General features: G+C 41.9%; 1 protein-coding gene across 10 annotated transcripts in view; it reads right to left on the bottom strand.

Moving 5' to 3' along the window:
- The window catches only part of C5H14orf180 (chromosome 5 C14orf180 homolog), a 37,575-nt gene that overhangs the window by 5,382 nt on the left and 17,350 nt on the right, over nucleotides 1-14,843 (bottom strand). For 5 of the 10 annotated variants that reach the window (XM_085580825.1, XM_085580830.1, XM_085580826.1 and 2 more), the window contains exons 3-6: nucleotides 8,530-8,628; nucleotides 7,571-7,678; nucleotides 3,851-3,977; nucleotides 2,073-2,099 (exon numbers count right to left, since the gene is read on the bottom strand). In XM_085580825.1, coding sequence (XP_085436951.1) covers nucleotides 2,073-2,099; nucleotides 3,851-3,977; nucleotides 7,571-7,588 — 172 coding nt within the window. In that variant the 5' untranslated portion in view covers nucleotides 7,589-7,678; nucleotides 8,530-8,628. Of the gene's footprint in view, nucleotides 1-2,072; nucleotides 2,100-3,850; nucleotides 3,978-6,257; nucleotides 7,509-7,570; nucleotides 7,679-8,529; nucleotides 8,629-14,843 lie in introns of those variants that run through there. The other 5 variants (XM_085580827.1, XM_085580829.1, XM_085580824.1 and 2 more) reach the window with 3 other exon arrangements.

Raw genomic sequence — 14,843 nt, 5'->3', positions numbered from 1 at the left:
AGGTGTGGAAATCAGAGGGCTGCATTCAGCTTGCAGCCCTGTGTCCCAGCCCTTGCCTGTGTGTATCCATCCCTGGCCTTGGGGATGCAGTTTTATTCAGACCTGGCTGCTCTGTCTGGCTGCGTGGCCATTACACAGCCGGCACTATTTCACAAAGCACTTAGAGTATTAAACATGCAGTATAAAGCCAAATTCATGCCTGAATAAAACCCATAGTGTGCAGCTATTTTCCTGCCATATGCACATAATCAATAAGGAGATAAAAATGTGGAGTGTATTATTATGGGTAAAGGGCCAACATTAGCTGTAACATATTTAAATTAGCTTCTACTCCGAGCCCTGGAATACACACCAGTCAATTAAACTGTCATACAGATGTACAGAGAGGAAGGTAAAAGTCATAAAACCAAGCCAGAAACACATAATAATGTATCAAAAAGTGTATGGGGAAAAGGTAAAATGTTAATAGGCAGTCATTTTATAGCTAACCAGAAACCAAATCAATGTCCCATAATAGATCTGAGTGAATTATTTGCAGCAAGTAATTTATTCATTTGAATTTAGCCCTTCTTTCTGTTTTCAAATTCTCCATGTGCAGACTTCAGATTTTATACATTTGTTTATTTGGCATTATTCAATGAAGGGTTGATATGAAGGTATTTAGCCAGGGAATTGCTCACCACTTTCTGGTTTTGCAGAGATCTGTGAGTTGGGAGTTGGTGTTTCCCTTGTGAGATTTCCCACACCATGGGCTACAGCTCTGGCTGGGTGCCCCACCTGCCTTTTCCAACGTGAGGCTTGGCTGATGAGCACTCATGGGAGCAGGGAAACCTTCCTGTGGAAGCTGAGCAGCTTTTCACATCAACCCTTTTATATGAAGTCCTTGTAAGCTGTTCCAACTTTTAGAAAGCTACTTCCATGTGAAATTTCTGGGTGAACTCAAATGTAAAAATGTACTTTCCTTATATCCTCTCAGTTATGAAATATGTTCTATCCATAAACAGAAAAAAATAACACAGAAGGGTAATTCCACCTGCAAAATTGTGATGAGCTGTGCTCACAACAGCTTCAGCCCATCATTGCATTTAGAAGTTGAAAATCAAATTTGCTTCTCTAGATTACAATTAGAAGTTTAATGCTTAAATTTGTTAGTTAAATTGCTTGCTGGAAGAGAACAGACCTGTGCTCAGTCTTATGGCAACTCATCTGAGAAAAGCACTGGACCTGAGTACAGGAGATTTTGTCTCAGTTCCTGCCTTGGGAACACATTTCCACCGTGCCCTGAAGAATATTTGACCTTTGCTTTTCCACTGAACCCTTTTCTGGCTGTAGTATCCTGTTTCTAGCCCAGTAACAACCCTATATGATTGTTCCATTGTCATGAGATTACAGCCCCTCTTTCTGGACAAGAGCAATAGCTGAGGGATATGGGGACATCTGCCTGAGAGGCTTTTTGGCCTCCCAAAACTACAGCTCTGTGTGTCTATATACACATGTGTGTAGGTACCCCTCTCCCCTTCACTGCACTGCCTACAGCAGGGGCTGCAGGTTGCCCCTGAAATTATCACATCATCAGAATATCTAGATACACTCATTTCCTTGGGGGTCTGTGGCGTTGCCAGGCCTCAAACAAAAAACAGAAAAAACTGATTATTTTTATTATTTCTACCCTGCTGTCAGCATATAAATGAATTGTCTCTTCCCCTCATACAAAACTCAGCAGGGAGAACTATTGTTTAGCTTGGGGTGCTTTCTTTGCATATCTTAGTGAGAAACCTGTACCTATTCTAATGCCATAAAATATATTCATTATATTTAAATTAAAAATAGCTTCAGGGATTTAATTTTTGTTTCCACTATTAGTCTTACTAGATGTCTTGTTTAAAATTGCACCAGACCTCATCAGCACCTTGTGCTGCTTATGCTGAGAAGAAAAAGCAACAACCACTGACAACACAAACTGCTGTGTATATGGAGGGTATATTTGCACAGTGCATCCCCCCAGCTGCAAAAACAAACTCAGGTTAATGCTATGGATGGCTTACAGTTATAATGTGAAAAATTCTACTTACCCACTACGTAGTCACAGCAGGAAATTACTAGAAAACAAAATGAAAATGTTCTTACTTGCTTGGAAAGGTCTCTTGGCAGCAGGTGAACAAGAAAAGCCAGAACCAAGCAGTGTCTATGAAACTGCCTGTCACCTTGGAGATGCTGGGCAACCTCTTACACCACTTTTGGCTCTGGATGAGGACCTACTCAATCCATGCAAACATGCAGATGCAGGTGCACTTCAGGAAAGTGAGGAAAAATTATTGTGTGTGAGAATTCAGAGGAAGGATTGCTGCTGCTGCAGGAAAGTCAGGAAACAGCTGTGCTGGAACCCCTCCCTATTCCACATAATTCATAGAAAGGAAAGGATTTGGACCAGCAGGCTGAAAGAATGAAAGTTAAGAAAGCACTGTCAGACTAACTTTCATTTCAAAAATATCCTGGAAATGAGTCTGCTTGGCAGCCAGGGCCCAGACAAAAACCAGGATGAAAAGTCCTTGATTGGATATGGAAAAAATACGGTGGTGCCGGAAACCTTTATTTTACCAGCCCTAATGTGAGTAATGTGTGGACAAACAGCAAATAATCTAAATCACAGACTGTTTGCAACACAGAATACCAGTTATGGGTTGGAATGTTCCTGATGTCTCCATGAAAAAGAGTCAGAGCCTTCTCCATGCTTGCAGCTCCCTGCAGGAGTTCCAGCATGGCTTTGCAGAAGTCAGAGCCAGTGGGAGACCAGCCTGGTCTCCTGGGCTGGACTGACTGCAGGATTCCCAGTGCTGGTGTGGGGCATGGACTCTGGCAGAGAGCTGAGGGAGTTATTTGTGCCCATCAGAATCCTGCTCTAGAGCAGTCAGATGAGCTTTGAGGAATTTAAGTCTGACTCACTGAGTCTTTCCAGGAGTTCAGTTTTGGTGGGAAAGCCCAGGCCATGTCAACAAGCTTATCAAGAAACAGCTTCCCCTTCATGCATCAGGAGGCATCCCAAACAATGTATTGCCAAACAAATGAGAGTTCTGTTTATAGACACAGCAGATGCCAAGCCTTATTTTCAGAAGCTGTAGCATCCAAACAGGTGGCTGACATAGAAATTTTACCATTCTGCCACCTGTGTTCTGACCAACTGACATATCAAACCCATATAATTTTAGTTCCCTACCAATAAATACAATTTTCTTGGTTGGATGGGTTTGGGAAAGTCAGTAGGTAACACCAGTTATTATTTGGTATGGCATACAGCACACACAGAAGTGCAAGCTGGATCCTTGTGCCAGATCTCTGCTGAAGGTCAACTTCCAGTTGACCTACTTGCAATATTTTGGCTCATGAATGAAAAGACCAGAGGTTTTGTTAGCTGTGTCAGTCACTGGGTGTCTCTGTTGGCAGAAGTTATTACATCCTGGCTGCTAGGCTCAGACCCCCACTGTTGTACTCTGTGGCATCCTAGTTACCCACAGTGACATAATTGTGTTTAAATGTGGTCTGAGTGAAAACATTGCTCTGGGGAAGCCCTGGGGCCCAGCCAGACCCGTGGTGTACAATGACCCTTGTGGGGGCTGACTCAGGAGTCACTGGGACAGCAGCTGAGGGTGAGGCAGGAGCTTGTCCATCCCAGGGCAGGCAGGCAAATGGACCAGATGCAGCTCTGCAGAGCACAGAGCAAAAATCATCCACCCTCTGCCCTGTGCTGAGCTGAAAATCACAAATTATCAGAGGGGGAAGCTGATCTGTACAGACAGAGTGGATGTTAAAAGCTAGAAAGGCCATGCCAAAATTCCTGATAACTTGGGCGTACCATGTTCAATGACTTCTTCTGGCTCACGAAATCGAACCCTTCTCTCTGCTCTCCTCTTTTCCCCCACAGCTTGGTCCACAGGTGGCCTTTTCCTCAGTATGGAAGGAGGATAGCTGCTGTCATCTGTCTAAAGAGTTGATCAAAACACAAAACACATGACCATTCCAACAGGGTGAAGTATCTGTGTGAACTATTGATCTTTGGTGGATGTGTCCCTCGAAGGACACGACATGTAGCACGTCTGCTTGGGCACAGCCAGACCACTGCAATATTTACAGCCAAACAAAAGGCATATTCCTACATTGCCACAGATCTGCAGTACTCTAAAGGTGCATTCTCAGGGAAAAGGATAGGTAGGGCAATGGACAGCAAAATGTTCAGAAAGGATTTCTCTAAATTGTAACAAATATTTGCTGAAGGTGGCTGCTCAACAGCCTTGGGCTGTTCTTGGAAGAACATAAATGTGATATGAAATATATGAACCATATCATTTGGAGCACCTTTGAAATGTTCTGAGCTAAGCAGTTCCATTCAGAATGCAGCGTTACTGTTTAAAAAACTGGGACTGTGCAGCTGACTTGGGCTTGGACACTCCTGATGGGTACAAAAATGTAATTTATTTACATTTCAATATGACAATTATGCTGTTGCTCTGGTTTTTGCTTGGAAACCACATTTAGTCTTTGACAACAGGATCATAATGCTGTGGATTCTTTGAAATGACAAGAAACAGAGCTGCAATAACAGTAATAACTCACTGTTCTGCATGGGAATGCTCCCACAGCCAGCTGCCCAAAGTAATCCAAAGAACCTTGATTCAGACACCCACTGTCCTCTGGCAGTAGAGAGCAGATGGTAATTTTTCTGCTTTTCAAAGTGAGAGGTAGAGATTCTTAACATTTTATTTCTGACTGAAATAACCTTCTCTAGATTTTTCCATCTCTCCCCTCTGTTCCACTGCTAGATAAAGGTTATTATTTCTTCTGGATTTCTCTCTTCTCCCTTCCCCCACCCCCCCTTGTTTGCTGTTCCCCCACTCAGTGATTGCATTCTCCTTACTTCAATTCTTCTCCTTGCTTTAATCTTTCTATGCCTCAATTATCTAATTTTGTCCTTTTTTGGACCCAAATGCCATTGCCTTGACTTTTCTAGTTGGATGCTTTCCCCATGCTCAACATTTCACACACCCACTCCTTGGACTGCAGAAACAGGATTAGGTTCCATTGACTGCAATGTGGGGGTGTCAGACCCCAGAACAAGGGGGATAAATAGGTTTTCTTATACATCACATTCTGGATAACCTCATAAGACATATAACATAGCCAGCAGGAACTGCTGTGGGGTGAGGAATGTCTTCAGCTTTGATCCCTTCTCCTGAGAGATTCATAAAACCAATCTCAGCACTGATAAGGATGCTTTCTCTGATCCTGGGATCATATCACCTGTGTTCATACTGGGGACAGTGTGCGTTGGAGCTCTGAGTTTTTCATTCGGCAGCTAAGAAGCTGGAAGCCCTATTCAGGTTAGGGAAAACCTGGATTTCACTTCTTTCTGAATCCAAAGAAATACAAAATTGCATCTTATATACATGCTCTCATCGTCAGGGTTATGGTGCACACACAGGAGCAGGGAATCTCAGTCTCTGCCACTGGAGCTGTCTTGTTTGGCCTTGAATAATTAAATATTCATTGAGCTAAAGAAAGAAAGAAAGAATGACTTTACGGCCTCGTGTTTGGGCACTCCCTTGGGGGTGGCAGAAGTCTGCTCCTATCCTTGCTCCAATGAATACTTAATATGTAATACTTAAATATTCATTGGAGCGGTCACTGGGAGCAGGGTCTCTCATCTACCAGGTGAACACCCCAATCCCTCTGCAACAGCCACACACACACTTACTCACATAATGAATATTTGATTATTCTGTGTAAAATGAAACAGGTTTAGGGAGACACAGCCTAGCTCAGGCCGGGGGTGGTTATAGCTATAAGGGCTTCTCCTGTGGCACAACCAAGGAAACTGAACCTTATCTTTGAAGAGATTTATAACTCCACGTGCAGCTGTTGCCCCATATGAGCTTTTCCAAACACTTAGCAGGGACAACACATCAGAAGAGAAAAACATTGAACTGCCTGGTTGGATAACACCCAGCCAAGGAAGACCTTAAAAAGGAAGTGATTTCATGATATTCACTAGAGTTTATTAACTTACAGAAATCAAAGCTCCACGGTGTCAGAACGAACAAAGCACTGTCCCCTCAGACAGAAATCTGGTGTTAACATACTGTGACAAAGCTGGAAACCTACCAAAGTGATAGCTGGGAAATGGTATGACCCTAAAAACAACCCATTTGTAACAAGCTCCAGGCACTGGACGCAGGGACTTCATCACCCATGAGAAGATTACTTACCTGCAGCTCTTTGGCACTAGGATCAGAAAGTGAGGCTGGACATATTTGGGACATGTACTCTGGATGCCAACATGAAGCCTCCCACATGAAGCTTTGGATGGAAAACCTCTTGCCCAGAAAATGAGAAGCACCAGGGAAAAGCGTCCGGAGACCCCTGAGCAGCGGGGACGGAGCCGGCAGCGGAGGACGAGGAGTGGAAAGAAGAGTTTGTGCCCTTCGTACCAGGGCTGCCGTGGGAAGGATGAGATGTACTCAGGAGCCAAAAATAGCACCCAGTGATAATACTGGCTGTGCAGCTGGAAGCAGGGCTGTTCTGGCAGCAGAAGGGAGCCTGAATGGAGCAAGTCACAGATAAACACCTACGTATTTGTTCTGCGTGAATGTGAAGCTGGGGGTGGATTTTTAACAGCGATTGCTGCGTTTCTGTGATCATGTTGGTTTCCATTCCGGAATCCATTCCCAGTCACAAAAATCTTGCAAGTGGGATGGCTTTTAATGCTTCTTCCATTCAAAATATGTGGGTAAAGTCATCAGCAAATTATATAAATATAGTGGGATGACAAATATCTCCCTCCAGAACAGTTATGGCCTCACTTTATATGTTTTACAAATTAAATCTATTATTATAGCAATAAAGTGGGATTTAAACACTTGACATTTCTACTCATATTCTAATAAGATTATTGATAAAAAGAGAGGTTATTTACTGTTCAAGAGACTTTAACAGGCCCTTGTCAAATGCTGAAGGCTGGGCACCATCAAATATACAATTTCCAGTTGGAAATACCTGACATGATTGCTGAAATATACTGGTTTGATGCCCCTGCAAGCACAAGCTTTTTTTGTTGTTGTTGTTTTTCTGTTTGTTCGGTTGTTTTTTTGTTTTTGTTTTCCTGTAGCTGTTTACATGGTTTGGCTTTATTGCAGGTGGCTGGATGGATATTTCCATGTCATGTTCAGGCTGGCCCTTGTTCTGCAGTGCAGAGAGGGTGGCAAGATGCTCATACAGGCACTGGGAACCAGAGGGCACAGCTGCTCTGTGGCTCTTTGGGCTTCACTACTTATTCACTTCCTTTCAGGGATGTGGGGAATGGGTGAGTAGATGGAGAAGGTTGGGATCCTCCCCCAGAGAACTGGACCAGAGCAACAGAGGAAGCTTCTGTGCAGCCCAGCCTCTGCATGGGTGTATTGTCCTCTAGCCTGACCTTAGAGCTGCCCATCAGCATCCATGTGGACAGGAACAGATTTTGCTGGTCTAGGGCTCTCCACTGAATGCACCAGACCTGAAAGCCCCCTGAAAAGAGTTACCTTACCTTCTCTTTCCTGTGCATTGGGGTGATGGAGGGCTTTTCCTCATGCTGAAACCAGCTCACTGCTGCAGGCCTTGTGAAATGCTTCCAAAATCCCCTCTCTGCTGTGTCCTGCAAGTGTTCCACAGGGGTTATTTCAGGAAATCTAGGGTGGTTTTGGTGGGGGAAAAGACAGTCTTTAAAATTTTGTTCATAGTAGATCCTAGACAGAAAGGTGACAAAACCTGTCAGACCATGGTCCCTGGCTTCTCTGGCTCTTCCTTCCTCCTGTTGTGATAACCACTTGCTATTAATTCATATAAAAGGAATTTACCTGCCCGCTTTGGCCAGCAAAACTGATGAAGTTTGGGATTAAGGAACTCAGACTCTGGTCCTCATCTAGCTTTGACTTTGTCCATGGGAATGGTCTCATTTATTTTTATTAGTGTCACCCAGCAAGGCACATAAGAAGGTATTGTGGAGCTTCTTATTCTTGCAGAGTGGGGCAATGCACTTTTAGATCTGATGAAAAACCTTGTTCATGTCTTTTTCACTGAACCTGGCTTTGTTCAAAGGAAAATGTTACAGTTTTTGAAGTATTTGGTCAAAGATATTTTTGTAATTAAAAAAAAAAACAAAAAAAAAAGAAAAAAAAAAAAGAAAAAAAAACCAAACAAAAAACCACCAATGCAGAAGTTGATGGGGTTTGTTCTATTCAAGAAATGGATATATGGAGAAGACAGTTATAATTTTTCATGCCAGAAACCATTTCTTTTCAGTTCTAGATTCACCTTAAATGTAAACAATTCTTTTTTTATTCATTTGATTGAAAAATAATTGGGCAGCTTATAAATGTTTTCATGAAAGATTGCTACCTAAATGCCAGGGATGATAATTTCATAGTGGCAGTCTCACTTTTATCTCAAGATGTGCTAATTATATTGATAGTAATGGTTGTAAATGCTTGAATAATTAGTAGTTACCTGGGCACTCAAGTTTCAGTGGATAAAGATGTCAGGAGTTCAAATCTCATGACAGGGAGTTCCATTCATACTAAGTGCTTTTGATTGTAGTTTAACAGCCTAAAATTGGATATATGTTAGGAATAAAATACAGCCCAATGCTTAAAGTAAAAGAATCCAGGAAAATAACTTCTCTAGCCTCTGAAATCACTGGTAATAAATAAGAGTGGGATGATTTCTACATTAAAAGCTGTAAGAATTTCCTTTAATATTGCCCTTCTTTTTAAAGTAATTTTTCATCTAAGCTTTGATCTAATTTCATGCAAAGTATGTCAGAAACAAAGCTGGACAAATAATTCATAAATGAATTATTTAGCTTGTGAGTGTCACCTCTATTTCTTTCAGCTAATTGTTCACAAATAGATAGTGACTTTTGTCAATGTATTCATTATTCAGATTTATTCAGTGGATAATTGCTGGGAGTAATTCTTTGTCTGTAGATTGCTTGGAATAATTTTGCTGTGAACATTTTATAGTAAAAATCTATCCAGGCTTTCAATAAAAGGCAAACTAAAATTATTTATAACTACTGATGTAGCCCTTAAACACGAACAATATAATACAGTCTTAAAGAGCAACACCAACATTTTTAGCAAGAAATCCACTAGTTTCCATGTACATAGGAGAGAAAGCAAAAACATTTCAATTCTCTGTGTAGCACTGACATTGAATGGTGCACATTTTATATGCAAATAAGATTTTACAAGAAAAGGGTTGCTTAAGTGTTTGCTCAGCAGAAAAACAAAACATGCCTAAACAAAACGTGATTGACTTCCCAGAGAATAAATATGAGCAGTCCACACAAAGGAATTAACTGCACAGCCAGTATTTTTTCTGCAATACCTCAGTGGAAGATGTCTAGGAAATAAACGTAACATGATAAAACAATTTTACACTCAGAGGATAGCTGTGTAACCATATGAACTCTTTTTCCATTTCCTTTTGTGGGAATAAATATTTTAGACAAGCAAAGTACTTTGTAAATGATGCCTTTGTGGGGATTCGTCTGGCCTGGTTCAATTATTTTGAAACCTAGCAATTTTCTCATATCATTGAATCTGCTTTTATTGCAAATAGGGTCATAGAAATAGTCACTCATTGCAATAATGGACTTCGTTTATCTTAACTATTAACACTTCCAGTAGGTTTACACACACACACACACGTCTATATTCAATATTTATGGATATGCACAGTGCATATATATTAATAATGAAGTAACTTTATCTCCAACAATCTGAAAACAAAATCACGTAATACCATACAGTGTGGGGTGCAGTGGTAACTGGAAGCAGCATATCAGGATAACAGAACAGAAAAGGAATAAATAAATTAGAGGGGAGTCTTCCATATCTTCCTCAACTTCCAGAGTGTCAATTGAGCCTTTGTTCAGTATTCCACCTTTCACGGTTCTGTGTGCTCTTGATTAATAATTTAGAGATGCACCTTTTGGAAGCAGGGTAAGTTTTGTGTTTGCCAAGAGTGATTTTCCACTAGTCAGGGAGTACATCAGGAAATAAAACAGCAAATTGCACCACAGAGTATAATTGGCTGTTGCCTCCTTCCTTTTTCTGCCTCTGGAGAAACAGATTTACTGCTGGAACTTATGGGACACCCATGAGATGTCATATAGCACCATTTCTTCTCCTCAACCTTGCAGTAAAGAAAGCACTGTGTAAATCCCTGACTCAAGACAGAAATCAGCTCTTTGGACTTCATGTTTCCATTCCACATCGAGAAGGATCATGATTAATCTGTTGTCTGGTGGTCAATCCAAAATGTGGCTTTTTCGTGGAGTTGGTAAAACAAAAGAGCAACAGCAAAGCATAATGGAAACAGAGCACTGAATGGGAAGATGATCTGGCAACACTTGGTGTGTGTAACCAGCCAGGATGAAAGCAATCAGATTTCCTTCCTGTATACCTGTTAGTTCCTGTGGTGGCCAGAGAGCTGTGTATCCAGGGGTGCTTTTCCCCAAGAAAATGCAGTTGTGGTCAGTGCAAAGTGCAGCACCAACCGTGCCTGTGCTGCTCCATGAAGGACCCACAGGATTTTGTTGCCCTTCAGTTATTCCTACCCTGTGCTGGAAGTTTTCATGGTCACACAGATTTCTCAGTACCCCTTTGGTGAGGTGGGCAGACCTGGGCCATGCACCAGGACCTGGATTGCTAACCTTTGTAAAAACTGGGCTGGGGTGGTGGTACTGCACGTGGCCATCTGCTCCATCACAGCAGAACTCACTTCTGAAGGCAGAGTCATGACCCCCTTTGCAGATGTAGTATGTCAGAATGGTTTTGGTTGGAAAAGATATTTAAGGTCAGTGAATCCAGCTGTTAACCCAACAGTGCCAAGGCCACCACTAAACCATATCCCCAAGTGCCACATCTAAATGTCTTTTAAATACCTCCAGGGATTGTGATGGCTTCCCTGGGCAGTCTGTTCCAGTGCCTGACAACCCTTTTGGTGAAGAAGTTTTTCCTTTTATCCAATCTAAACCTCCCCTGGTGCAATCTGAGGCCTTTTCCTCTTGTTCTATTTCTTGTTAATTGGGAGAAGAGGCCAACACCTCCCATCTACAATCTTTTTCCAGGTAGTTTTAGGGAGCGAGATGGTTTCCCCTAAGTCTAATTTTCTCCAGTCAAAACTGGAGCTGCTTCCTCAGCTGCTTCTCACAATCTTGTGCTCCAGACCCTTCCTCAGCTCCACTGCCCTTCTCTGGACCTGTTCCAGCACCTCAATATCTTTCTTGTCGTGAGTGACCTAAAACTGAAAGCAGGATTCAAGGTGCAGCCTCACCAGTGCTGAGTACAGGAGGACCATGCAGCAAGTCCTTCAAAGTGATGATCGTGTTCCTGGGGCTGTGGCACCAGTTTAAAATCCACACTGTGCACAGGCTTTTCCTGGTTTTGAACTGGGCTCTTTCCTAAGGCAAAGGTAGAAGCAGTGAGCAGAAGACTTGCAGGGTTTTGCATTATGGTGAGAACATCCCTGCTGCAGGGCAGAGCTCTATTTGGACTGACTGGAAGTGATTTAACTCTGTTGAGGAATTTGGTCTTAATTTATTCCTGCCATGAGTTCATTGACTTATAAAAGTCTCCATTTCTTAAAATTGCCTCTCTTATTCATGTGTCTTTCTGAGTAGATGCTACAAATAACCACAGAGGACTTGTGATGATATATAGTAAACATAGAGAGAATTCCTGGCTGCTGAAATGAACTTTCTAAATAATTACAGACTGATTCCACATCCATTTCATAATTAGACTCCTGAGATTGCAGCCAAGATATTATTTGTGATTCAACAGGCATTTTTATTTTAGAAATGTCCCACAGCCATTAGGTTTATTCCACCTGAGATTTTCTAATTTGTTCTGATCATCCTGTCACTGGGGCCTAAAATGTAAAACATGTATTGATCGAAGAAGAGTTACCAAGGAACCAAATGCTAATTTCTGCTGTTGGATCACTGATTCCAAATCAGTCAGTTTTGTTGATGTGGGATGTGGGAGATGAACAGGGCTGGAATGAGTGAGGTCATTCTAAATCAACTTTTGTTACACACTCATCGTATTTTAGGAACAAAAACTAGTGGAACTGTAACTTCTGCCCAAAGCATTTGGGCTGCTGTTGCTGGCAGGGCTGCCAGCAGCCATGAGGTGAATTAGGAGAAGCCCACTGCCAGCATGAGGACATCTGAGCTGGCATAAAAGAGAAAAGGCACGCAGAGAAAACCCCTTAGAAATAGGGAAAGTGGAATTATCTTCAGGAGTTCAATTTTAGCAGTAATCACCCTGTGCCTGATGTTGTGTTCACTGGGGCTTTCTGCCCACATTCCTTGGTGAGCTTTGACCTGCAGAGAAATCCAGCTAGGATGACTGCAGGATACAGCCTCAAAAGGGGATTAGTGGTTTTGTCTTAATCCCGAGATATCAAAAGCCTCCAATTGACTTCTGTGAGCCACTGTCTCGCACCTAAAAAGTATTTTAGAAACCTGGCAGCCATTAATGCCAAACTGGCCCTGAGAGGGGCAACAAGCAGGGCTGACAGGAATGGGAAGGAGCCAAAGGAATCACAAAGCACCAAGACACATAACATGATTTGAGGGCACTGATGAAAATGCACTTGAGCTCCATTTGTGGTGTCACCTTGGAAGAGGATTAGATTAGATTAATGACATGAAACAAGAACAGAAAAATGGAGAAAAGAACAGATTGAAGTGTAAAAAGAGTCCAAATGAGTAAAAAACCCCATGAATTGGAAAGCAATTGGTTGATGATATTGGATGATAAAGATTATAAAAATAAAGTGGTAAATCCCTCTGTCATCGGCAGCTGCTTTACATTAATGTTAAGTCTATTAATGATGATATTTGTTTTTCTAATTAGTATGTAAGTCTCTCTCCTCCACCTCTCCAAGCCCTGGAGACTAGTGATTTCAGAGAAAAACAAATAGGTTTAACAAAAAGTAATTGGCACAATTTTCAAAACTGGCTGAGAGCTTCTGGAGTTTATATTCAATTTCATCTCAGTTTAAGCTGAGGCAAAGAAAATAAGCAAGGGAAAATTCAGGCAGAACATCAAAGTACACTTGTTGGCATCAGGCTATACAGATAAGTCAGGTTGAAAGCCAGTTATGTTTTGCAGAGGCAAGCTGAATATTTAAGTTGTGCTTTCATCCCAAAGCAGAGCATCCTTTGGCATTCCTGCAAGAGATTCTAAGATCCTGCTCACACCAAGACAATTTGTGTCTTACAGTGGGGGAGCTGAGGGCAGGATGTGCTTTGAGAGTAGAGTGGGAAAACAGGGTCTGGCTTTGACCCCTGGCAGGTTTGAATCAGAACCTTCAAGTGCAATGCCCCTAACATGCAGCCTCTTATTAGCTGCCTTCTAACAGCTCAGCTGTCTCACTTTCTCCCCCATTCTCTCCTTTGTCCTTATCAGAAATTTGGTCCAGGACCAGGAAACCTCTCGGCTTAAATTAACAGGTTGGTCAGAATCATCTCTGCCTCAAAAATATTTTTTTTTTTCTCATGTGGAGCATTTGCATTAGTATATTTTTCATAATCTTAAATGTATGAGCCTTTCAATCAGAATCCTCAATGAAACAATTACTTTGCCTTTTCTTTTAAAGGCAGAGAAATGCAGAGGCAAGGAATGAAACTTCGTGGGACAGCTGTGGAGATGCTGAAATAATAGTGTCTGAAGGGAGAAGCATGGAAGCTGAGCTCTTGGTCTATTATGTGATTCTGACTACATGGCTGTTCCCTGACAAAGACTTTTGGGTACACTGAGCTGGTGCAGTGTCTTGCATTCTCTCTTTCATGCATTATACCCACTCTAGCAAGTGTTTCTGGAAGAAGTTTTGAGACTGGAGTGTTCCTATAGTTAGCATTTATTCCTGTGTTTGGAAATTTGGGAAAATATTAAGTTCTTTCTGGAGCATACTCTAAAGTGAAGATGATGGAAAAGTGACACCACCACTCCTCCTTCACAGAAGTTCTCTCCTGCCTTTGAGATGGGGCAGGACATCTACTCTGTAGATCTGAAACGTATTTTCCTGACACTCCTGCTTTTGGCAAGGTTTGTTACTTGCTATGTAGATAATGCCAGAACTGGGAAATAGTGTGAACTTCTTCAATGGCAGATTTGACAGCCCAAATCAAAAGGTTATTAGCAAGGGATGCTCAGGAGCCACTGCTCTGTCATGTCTTTTTCAGGAGGATCCAGTGTGAGCCAGTATCAGTGCCAGAGATTTAGTGCCAGGTTAATCAAAGCTGTTGTGTTTGCTCTCTTTTGTTCTCTCCATTGTCATTTCAGAAAGGACACCCTCTGCAACTTTGCCTTTACCAAATACAAATCAAATTACAAGGCAGTAAAATTGCACTCCTTCCTTTTTTTTTTTCCTAGTTTTTTTGTTTGTTTATTTGTTTGTTTGTTTTCCCCTGGGAATATGAAATATAAATAAAAATACAGAGGAGGAAAAAGGGAATTTGGAGAATTTAGAGCAGGTGGCATTGGTAGCTGTCACCTTTACTTGTCAGTTCAGAGTCTGATTGTTTGATTTTGGGGCAGCATGTGGTAGAACTGGGCTGGCACTGGAGAGAAGTTAGTGCTCCATGTAGCAAACATGTCACAGAACTCCAAGCTATCTACTTATCTCTTTTACAAAACCAAGGCTGAAGATGCCTTGGGGATGATTTCTCTTAAATCTTGGCACTACCCCAGCTCATGCAGTGGTAGTTCTGGCCTTTCTATCTGAAATCTTTACTTATTTGC

Source organism: Lonchura striata, chromosome 5 (assembly GCF_050655825.1).
Source record: "Lonchura striata isolate lonStrDom1 chromosome 5, ASM5065582v1, whole genome shotgun sequence".
Lineage (NCBI taxonomy): Eukaryota > Metazoa > Chordata > Aves > Passeriformes > Estrildidae > Lonchura > Lonchura striata.
Note: the sequence above shows the minus strand (reverse complement) of the source record. Positions and strands in the feature narration are given on the sequence as shown.